We start from the raw sequence: 10,815 nt of genomic DNA on the forward strand, positions 1-10,815 counted from the left end.
TGATACGCATGCGGATGGATCCACAAAACGAATGGGCTGGTCACCTTGTCTCCTTCGAACTGGACTGGAAGGTGAGATTAGAACTGAAACCCAAGGGAGATCTGAGCTGAGGGCTGTAAAGACTGGAAAGGCCCGATTTGAGAGGTTTAAGAAGGAGTCCGGTCTTAAAGCCGAGTGGGCTGGACCTGATTCATGTGGGGGATTTAAAGAGTTTTCAAGTAAAGAGCTGTCGTCATGGGTCAGGTCTCGGACCTGGGTAGTGAAATCCAGCGATTATCAGAATAAATTAAAAAAAAATACTTATTTTAGTTTCTGTCTAATCATTACTTTAATAACTTAACAATTACTAACTTTTAATCAATTAATATTATAATGGAGAGTATCAAAATAATTCAAATAATTAGTTATTACAGGTTAATTTAGGTTTTAGGATTTTTGAACATTTCATTACTTAAGTCAAAATAGTAAAAATCTAATAATAAATTTTCATAGAATAATCTAATTTTTATAAAAATAAAAATATTAACATTAAATAAAATAATAAAAATATATTATATTCCCCCATTCACAAATATAAATTTTCATGCAAAATAAAAAATGTAATTAATAAAATTAAATGTGGTAAATTTTATTTTATTTTTAATATATCTTTTATTAATTTTGTTCAATAAAAAAATTAGAAAAAATGTTATTTAGATTTATTTATTTTTTTAATAATATTTTAGAGATAAATTTAAATTAAATATTAAAATTTAATACATTTTTTGATCGTTTTACCAAAAAAAGAATTAACGATGAGTAATATTCACGCGTCTCATAATTGAAGAAAAAGGAAGAGAGAAATTTAATCAACTTCGCCGAGGGAGAAGAAAGTAATTACAGTTCTTAATTATATTTATTAACTGAAAATAATTGTAAACGCATGTTTCAGTCCGGACACCGGGTGAGGGCAATATGGTAATTTCTGTTTAAACTAAAAATATTTTTGTTTTTATTTTTATTTTCGTTTCACACATTCACAGTCACAGAGATACGAAATTGCCCTCTTGTATACATCTCATTCTGAGTGTAGGAAAAGGAAAAAGGAAATTTTAAAAAGAAAATTGAAAAAAGAAAAAGAAAATTTATGATGAATATAGGACAGAGAGAAAAGGAGGGGAATTTAATCAAATTGGAATATATTTCTACGATTTCACTATCGATTCCTTCATAACTTATCTATTCAGCATTGCTTTCAGGAGCCTTTTTATTTTTATTTTTTGGGTTTTTTTTTCTCTCTTCAATTTCACCGAAACTGACTTTGATCACATCCTCTCTCTCTTTTTCTTTTGATTTTCTGAAAAATTTTCCCATTCTAAATCGCCCCATCAGTTGTGTTTTTGTGTATTTATTGTTCTTGGCTTTGATTCGTCGATTTCGGTTGATTTTGATTCGAAGTTAACCAGAGGAAGAACAACAACAAGAACATATCTGTTTTTATAGAAAATTGCGTTACCGATGCCCGATAACAGTGATAATAACAATAATAATAGGCAGGTTAAGAGCAATGCTGTGCCAAATCAATCTCCTGATAATATTGAAGGTACCACCGAAATTTCTGCTTTGTTTAGAGCAGGGAAGATCTGCTTTGTTTTTTTTTTTTTTAAAATATTTTATGTGTATGTTTAATTCAGTGATTTGTAAATTAGACGATCACGGTTTGTTCATTTGTTGTTATTATCAAACATGACAATGCATATTGTTCTTTAAATGTTTTGGTTTAGAAGGTTAGGAGTTGTTGTTATTGTTAACTTTTTTTTAATAATTTCTTTTTGTTTGTGATGAACGGCATGTACTTGCTATTTGATTAAAATTTTTAGTTTGTTTGAATTGTGCATATATGGAATGCTTTCTGATGTTTATCGGGTTTCTGGTTTTGGGAGATTTTGTCATTAAAGAAACCATGTCTGAATTCAGTTCCGCTCTTTCGTGCTTGGTATGTGTCTTCCACATGTGGGTTTTTGATTTTGAGAGCTTCTATCTGTATCTAATGCATATCAATGCTTGTGGGGATTATGGTTTCTTGTTTCAATCAAATTTTATCATCTGTTCTCTGTTCTTTTGGATGAAGGTGTTTTTAGACCTTTCCGACGTTTGCTAACATGTGGGTTTCTGGTTTTTATGAATGATATGATGGTTAGCTTTAAGAAGTTTGAACTTTATTTTTTTGAGCTTTACGTGCACATTGCAGATGCAATTTGGCGGTTGAAAATCCATGATAATCAAGAGCAAGGTGTTATGGCTCCATCAAGTCCGTATCCAGATCGTCCTGGTGAACCAGATTGTGTGTATTATCTAAGGACTGGATTATGTGGTTATGGAAGTAACTGTCGTTTTAATCATCCTCCTGCTGCACAGGTAATACAATTTCTAATTTTAGCAAAGTATTTTCTCTCTGGCTTTATAAATATGTTGCTCTAACGTTATGTGCTCTTTCAAGTGATTGGTTAACCATAATATGTATTCTGTGGTACGTTTTCGAGGTTGATATTTTGCTTATTTTCCTTTTTTTTTTTGTTTTTTGTTTGGGTATTAGCTCGTGCTTATGAGTTCTATTTTCTTATCGAGTTATCATCTATACAGGGTACTCAATTTAGAGAAGAGCTTCCAGAAAGAGTTGGACAGCCCGACTGTGGGGCAAGTTCTTTTCTACTCTACCATGAAATATTGTTATTTGAGTTATGCAATTTATGTTATTGGAATTTTTACCATGATAACAATATACTATGTTGTCTGCCAATTATGTTTTCTGAGTCATGTTTTTTGGGATTTTATTTGAACATTTCACTTCTTATTTAGATCTAGTGAAGTCATTTTAGATATGGAGCAAAAATAAATCAGGGGACGATCCTTTTATATGTTGCTTACAAGATCTCATTAGCTTATCAGTTTAATGAGGTGGCATTCAAACTCAAAGCTGAACTGGAACTAGTACAGGAATAAAACATGTAAAACCACAAAAACTTATTAGCATGACCAAGCAACCAGCAACCAGCAACCAGCAATATTCCCTTATTGCACGTGTATCTCTGTGAATTTCCGCTCTGGCATTCAGCCTACATCCCAACCCTGTATTATGCACTTGCTATCTGTATATAAAGCTTGATTATGGCATGTGAATCTATATCATGATGCTAATAAATTCAGAATATTCCTTCCTTTCATATCATGGTAAGCATAACAAGTTTAGACTAGTTAAAAATATGCCAACTATGTCACTACGCTTAAGATGCTGCTGAGCCAATTCCCCCTTTCAGTCCATAGCATCACTATCAATATCTATTTCCTATTTGTCTTATATCAACCTGTTACTAAACACCAACCTATCTTTTGTTTCTGAACTGCTTATTGGGATCATGCCAATCATGGATGGTGCTACCAGAGCACATTGAGGAGTGTAAAGCAAGAACCATTTTGACATAGACCAAATTGCTTTGCCTGTTATGTTTTATGCTTTTCCCTGAGATCAGCCTTAGAAAATCTTTTGAAATTCACGGTCCAAAATCACTAAGTCCTGCTTACTTTGATAAAGATAAATTGGCTAAGAGTACTTTGCTTGGAATCAATACTCTGCTCTTGCCAGCTGCTGGCAGATTCCATTTACCATTGTGATTAACATCAACAACCTTGCCTTGCACAGGGCAGAACCATACATAATCCTTCTGCTGTATGTTTGCTCTCCATAGAAAAGTGTTATCTCCAGTTCCTTTATCTTTTTGTGCCTAAAAAATGAGGATTTAACTTTACATTAAAGGTGTCCAATTATTACAGTTTGACCAGTTTATTCTAAGAACCGAAGGTAAGGCAAGGTTACTGTTTAAGCAGTTGCCACTTTTATAATGATGCCTTTTTTTTCTCTTTTTTTTAAACCAGTGGTGAGTTAGCGCACCAATTTTCTATTTTAAACCAGTACTTTTCTTCCTTTTTTTACCTAATCGTTCAAGTTTCGTTTTGTGATTATAATGTATATTTGCCACAAGAACATGGTATGCTATTCAACTATAATTAGTTAGTTGAGAAGAACTGATGTGGCTATCAATAACTATGAAGGAGTTTAGTTAATTGAAGCTTTAAGGAGAGGGGCAACATTCAGTTTTTAGGTCGTTGCAATTTTTGCTGGTTACTTAGGCATGTTGTTCCAATTCTAGTTTGGTGTACATAGGTGGATTGGTTTAGATCTTTGTGGTGTACTATGAAAGATGTGAGATTCATATATTGTTTACATTTTTTTTTTTTTTAATGAATAATCGGTCAACTTGTTGCTAATTAGACTAGATTATGTCAAATGTGGCCTTATTCATTTGATAGTTATGCATCCACCACCAATGGTTGGCCAGTTGGCTGGTGAAGAAACCAGAGACGGCTAAAGTTATTTATAATGTAGCATTTCTTGGACAGCTTGTATATATAAAACTTTCTTTGGGACCTTCTAATTCTAGGTGAATAAGAAAGTATAAACAGAATTAAAACTTTCTTTATCTGGCTTGATCTCTAGTTGTTTGAAATTCATTGCAGTACTATTTAAAGACAGGGACTTGCAAATACGGTTCAACATGTAAATATCATCATCCAAGGGACAGGAATGGTGCCGGGCCAGTCTCATTTAACATTCTTGGTCTTCCTATGCGCCAGGTGCCTACTATCCATTATATATAGATTAGATATTCCCCTCTATGGTTTTGCCAAGATCCATTAACTGCTGTGGAGCATTACAGCATTTGTTGCTTATTTTCCAGGATGAAAAATCATGTGCTTATTACATGCGGACTGGATCATGTAAATTTGGAGTGGCATGTAAGTTCCACCATCCCCAGCCTGCACCACTTGGAGCTGGGTTGCCTTTGACTGAACCTGCTGATTCTGGGCCCTTGGGATCATCAACTGCACCCTCATCAGGCCTGCCTTATGTAGGTGGACTTTCTACATGGTCATTACTAAGAGCACCATATGCATCTGGCCCTTGTCTACAGGGCCCACAGGCATATATGCCCGTTGTTCTTTCTCCTTCTCAGGGTGTTTTTCCAGCACAAGGCTGGAACACCTATGTGGTAAGTAAATGATATCCAAAGTTTTGTTTTACAATAAATAGTGAGTTTACATAAATGTAATGTGCTAGTAGGGAAGGTTCATGGTTGTGTTACTGTTTTATTCAAGTTGATTGACATTGTGAGTGGGTTTTGTCCATGATAAACTTAAATTCTCTTCAAGTTCCAGACATACATAATTGATCAAATTAAGTGAAGTCTGGAAATTTTAGATGAGCTCTTGTGGACATTTCAGGACAAATAATTCTTATGGAGACAATTACATAATGTGTTTGAAATATCAGTAAATATTGTTCACTGATGTTCAACCTTCAACTTTCTGTTTTGTGGGTTTGTGTGATTGTATTTTTGAGGTTCTGGCTGTGCCAAGGGCAGAAGTGTTGTTAGAAATGTGCTGTGGTTAGGGTGTACTGCTTGAACATGCAGGGTGCTCCTTACTGGACAATGTAAACCCAAAATACGTTTGATTCCATAAATTTGCTTGCTGTTTTAGTGCTTCAACTTTAAGCTGTCCTTTTATTGTGAAGAAAGTCATGTGCACTTTTATATCCTACATCCTATACCAAATGGCCTCTTTTCATTTGCTGGGCAGTTTCTATTATGCTGGTGAGGTTATGGTGAGTGTCTGGTTTGAAACTAGGATAGGACCAGTCCAACCTGGAACCACAAAACACTTCTTTTCAAATTATTTTTAAAAAATTTAACTGTTGGATTAGATCAAAACTGAATTAGACCGAATTGGATCCAAGACTAGTTTGAATTGAAACCAATGGCTCTATCTTGGACTGAACTGCCAATCAGGTTTACGTGAATCTGAAAGTACAAAGGATTGGGAAGTTGTTATTCTTTCTAGCGGTGCATTCAATTTCTCTGTTAGTAGCATAAGATGGTAACTGATTTAGTGATGGAGAAATATACTACTACATGCATTATCTGTTTGGTACAATCAGTGTTGTTAAAGGCGAGGCGCCAATCCCTCGCCTTCATGGACTGAGGCGAGGCGCCTGCACAAAGGCGATGCCTCAGTCCACGAAGGCGAGAGGCGCCAGAGGCGACGCCTCACTGAAGCAAGCCATTTCTTTTTTAAAAAAAATGCTTTTAAACAACAAAAGAGAAATTCTAGTCTTTCTCCATCTCTTTCAAACAACAGATGCAGCAACTAAAATGCAAATTTCTTACTTTTTCTTGCTCCAAATACAGGTATGTCTCTCCTCCTTTCTCTCTTTCTCTCTTCTTCTTCTTTCTCCTCTTTTCTCTCCCTACTGTACATGTCTTCTTTTTTTTTTTTTTTCCTCTCCTCTTCTCCTTTTTTCCTTCTCTTTCTCGTCCTCTCTTCTCTCTTTGCTGGACTTGGCACAACAACAAATCCTCTTTTTCTTTTCCTCTTTTTTTTTTTTAAAAAAAATTTCTCTCTTCTTCTATTGCTGCAAATAATATATATATTTCATTTGAACATGTAATTTTTCCTTTAAATATGGGTGCTCATTGAAGGGTCTATATGTATATATATGTATATTTAAAATATATAACAAAATTTTAGCTTTATCGCCTTTTTAAAAGAGGCATCACCTCGCCTCTTGCCTAAGGCGATAGAGGACTCTGTCGCCTCTCATAATACTGGAGAATCAAGAACAGCCTAAGTTATTAACTAGTTTATTTTGTGTAGGTACCAAAGCAATTAAAAATTGGAAAACCAAAAATTACATGAAAATAGGGGAAAAAACCTCTAAAATCTTGATCCAATAGAGTGACTAAAAACTGGATAATCCAAACCATATAGCAATAGGGAAAAACCTATAATGCTGATCCATTAAAATAATAACAAATCTAATATTCTTTAAATTAAAAAGCTCAAAAAGAAAACACCCAAGTAACGAAATATACTATAACACCCAAATTATAAAAGTTAATATTAAGTGGAAATGATTGTCAAGTTTTGTTAAAAAATTGCAAGTTGATACATTTACATATTATATATGATTCAAGCCATACGCATGTAACGTTAACCTGACCGTGGCTACACATTAGAAGAATTTCTTTTTGATCTTTGTTTATTATTTATTTGATTTTTTTAAGTTGCATTTTGCTAGCATCTATTTCTTATTACGTTTCTTTGGTGAAGGCCTTTCTCTTTTTGATGTGTCATGCATTTATTTGTTAATCAGGGAAACTTGAGCCCCATGTCTTCTGCCAGTGTTCTGGGATCCAACCTTGCTTACAACTCTAGGAATCAAGGTGAGTCAGGATCTAGTGGGCAAGTACAATTGCTATCAACCACCAACACTAATCTTCCTGAGAGACCCGATCAACCAGAATGTCGGTATTTTATGAACACTGGGACCTGCAAATATGGATCTGATTGCAAGTATCATCATCCGAAAGACAGAATTGCACAACTAGGAACAAATCCTGTTGGCCCACCTGGTCTTCCCTCGAGACCTGTAAGTTTTAGATTTATTTTGTTTTCAGTAACATGTGCCTGGTTTGTACATTAGTTTTTGAAAATACTTGAAGATATTGTGATGATGAAAAGAATCACTAATGGCAATTGCCAGAGTGTAACTATTAGAATTTGGATTTTTCATATTGTACACATGCTAGACCGCTGTGCATGCATTGCACATATGGTCCAGATGTCTCAAATGCCCATTGGCATCGCTTTAATAATGATAGGCAAAAAGTAAACATTACTGTTTCTTGTATTTCTGGTCCTATTTCAATTACATTCAGCATTTATGGCCATGATATCAAATTAAATCCAGTTTTCTTTGGACATTAATGAATGATTTTGCATTGATTTCTTGCTCTTTTACATGCAGGGGCAACCTATATGTTCAAACTACAGTATGTATGGACTCTGCAAATTTGGTCCAACTTGCAGATTCGATCACCCTTTCCCTGGATATCCTTATAGCTACAGTTTGAGCTTGCAGCCTTTATCTATATTTGATTCCTCTCTCTTGACTTATCCAAGAATATCGCCCCCAGCTCTTTCATCTGAAAATCCTGTGTCCTTATCATCCAAATTTCCTGATTGGGTCCGGAATCCTGATGGTGCAAGTAACAAGAAGCATCAAAATTCAGATACAAATACAAGGATTTCTGATGATCAACCTGAGCAGGCCAGTTCTCCACCGCCACACTCCTCACAGGATTCTTCAGAACCATCACATGATTAATTTTGAGTTGGTTGAGATGACTTATTTCTGTTTTGTTGATACATTTTGATATTTGGTACCCTTAAAAGGAGATTTTTGTGGCATGTACCTCCTGGCCCCCTTTTTCACCTGTGATTCTGCAGAGTGTGATAGGTTGTTTTGAAATCAAATGTGAGAAGCAAAATCTTTTGGGGTGGGGTGGGGTGGGGGGTGGGGGGTACTGGAAGGCAATTTTTTTGTTGTGAATAAAATGCAGGTGAAAATTTGTAATATTCCTTCCATGAATGTGCTCTCTTGGTTTGAATTATATCCATTTGTAATGATGAATGTTGTGGTAGAATATTATGATTTCTGTTGCTGGCAGTTTTGCCCTTTACATGATACAGCTGAAATCTTGGCTGTATGCAATAATTTTGCTATGTCCACAGGGCTAATTTTGTTGAAGTCATACAGCTGAATATTATGCTACTGTGATATATCAAGTAAAATAAAATCAGTAATTTTGTTGAAGATAGAAACTTAGTAGTTTAAATTTAACTGAAGCTGCCATACTAGGCATGAACATTTTAAATTCGGCTTTTGGACCAACTTTCTTTGGATGAGCTTCGGCTCGACTTTAGCTAGGCTTCCTTCGGTCACGTGTGAGTTTTTAACAGTAATGCCTTCTTTTTTTTAAAAAAAAAAGGAAAATCCACCCGCATGCTACTTGAGCTTGATTATTGTTTTATCTTTTTACTAGAAATTTGATGTACATGGAATATACGATTTGTTATCAATCATAAAAATATTAAAGATCATGACAAAAATAATTTCTAAATTTTAAAGTAATTAAATAAAAATCACGATAAAAGTATTTTATAATCTTTAACCAACAACATGCTAATAACAACAAATTAAAAATTTATTAATTTTTTTAAAAAATAATTAAATTATCTATGGCTATTGGGTTTTTTTTTTTTAAAAAAAGCAATATTATTAATAAAATTTAGAAAAAAATTTAACAAAATAGATCCATTCTAATCATACCAATAAATTTCCCCAAAAAATTCTAACCCAAAATCTATGATGTTAAGTGTAAAAACCTAAAACAATATTAGAGTCTAAAACATTATATTAAAGGTCTGAACAAACGGATCAAACAAAAAAATTAAAAATCGAGACAACATTTCTTGCTAATAAATGAGCAATTGTATTAACTTATCGCCTAATTCAAGACAAGGACCAATTGATTTGCTGATGAAAAAGGAACTTGCAATTACAAATAATTTGGTCAAACTCAAAAAAATAATTAAAGATGAGCCAAGAGCTTTTATAACTCGCTTAGAATTCATTTCAATATCCACATTATTCCAATTAGAACTAGTAAGCCAGACAAGAGACTTTCGAAAAGTAAGAACTTCAGCCATAATTGAAATATCACTGCCTCTAGTATACTCAAACACACCTGCAATAAAAGAACTTATGGAATTTGTAATACCCGGCTAGACTCCGGTATCGGAATTCCTACCGTCCGGTAGAATCTCGGATGTCGGAAGCCTCTAGTAGGGTAAAACCATGTTTTTTATAAATTGTTTTAATGTGTTTTATGTTTTAAGCATGAAAGAAAATGAGTTTTTGCATGAAAATAGCATTGGAGGAAAACTCAGGTTCGGCCGCCGAACATGCATACGTTGCGGGTGTGCTTTAGGCCCCCGAAAGCATAAGTGAGGGAAGTCCAGGTTCGGCCATCGAACCTCAAGTTCGGCCGCCGAACATGGCATGCATGCGGAAGCACATTCGGCCCCCGAACATGGCATGCATGCGGAAGCACATTCGGCCCCCGAACGTGGTCTGGCCAGCCACTATAAAAGGGTCCCTTAGCCGAAAACGGGCGAGCTTTTTCCCCATTTTCAGCCAAGGTGAGTCTCCGCCGCCCCTCACCCATCTTTGGCGTCTTTCCTCTAGATCTTTCAAGATTTTCATTTGTTTTAACTTTATTTTGAAGATTTGAGCATTTGAGCAAAGTTTTAGAGCTTGGAGGTTCAAGAACTCAAGCTCTCCCAACTTCGAGTTTAGGTCGTCTCTCTCTCGATCTTCAAGAGGTAAGGGCCGATCTTAAGCTCATTGCATATTTAAAGTAAGTTTTAAGTAGATCTATGGGGTAGAATGCATGTTTAGGTTATGTTTATGGGTATAAATGTATGTTCATGGTCAATGTGGATGCTTGATGTGTTGTAGATGGGGTTTATGATGGTTTGAAGCCCCTAGGAACATGTATGCTTGTGTTTGTGTGTTGTAGAATAGGTTTGATGCATGTTGGAAAGGTTTGGAGGCGAAATGTGCAAAGGGAGCCAAGTTTCTGCCCTTTGGCAGAAACCAGGTTCGGCAGCCGAAGGACTTTCGGCCGCCGAACATGGCTGGGGAGGCAGCCTTTCGGCTGCCGAAGCTTGCCCCCGAAAGGAGACTTTCGTCTCTGTCTGGCAGTTTCGGCCGCCGAAGGTGCCGCCGAACATGCATGAGTTTCGTCTCTGTCTGGGAGTTTCGGCCGCCGAAGATGCCGCCGAACCTGCCTGACTTTCGGCTCTGGAGGGACT

At 35.6% G+C, this 10,815-nt stretch overlaps 1 protein-coding gene across 2 annotated transcripts; it reads left to right on the forward strand.

The window, feature by feature from the left end:
- The first annotated feature begins 1,071 nt into the window (after nucleotides 1-1,071).
- LOC110628399 (zinc finger CCCH domain-containing protein 3) lies at nucleotides 1,072-8,932 on the forward strand. Of its 2 annotated transcripts, XM_043948883.1 has the most exons (7): nucleotides 1,072-1,582; nucleotides 2,231-2,397; nucleotides 2,623-2,676; nucleotides 4,555-4,671; nucleotides 4,776-5,087; nucleotides 7,250-7,525; nucleotides 7,904-8,932. In XM_043948883.1, the coding sequence occupies exons 1-7, from the start codon at nucleotides 1,498-1,500 to the stop codon at nucleotides 8,261-8,263; spliced, it is 1,371 nt and encodes a 456-aa protein (XP_043804818.1). In that variant the 5' UTR covers nucleotides 1,072-1,497; the 3' UTR covers nucleotides 8,264-8,932. The 2 variants fall into 2 exon arrangements, with proteins under 2 accessions (XP_043804818.1, XP_043804819.1); XM_043948884.1 differs by lacking the exon at nucleotides 2,623-2,676.
- The last annotated feature ends 1,883 nt before the right edge of the window (nucleotides 8,933-10,815 follow it).

Source organism: Manihot esculenta, chromosome 12 (genome assembly GCF_001659605.2).
Source record: "Manihot esculenta cultivar AM560-2 chromosome 12, M.esculenta_v8, whole genome shotgun sequence".
Lineage (NCBI taxonomy): Eukaryota > Viridiplantae > Streptophyta > Magnoliopsida > Malpighiales > Euphorbiaceae > Manihot > Manihot esculenta.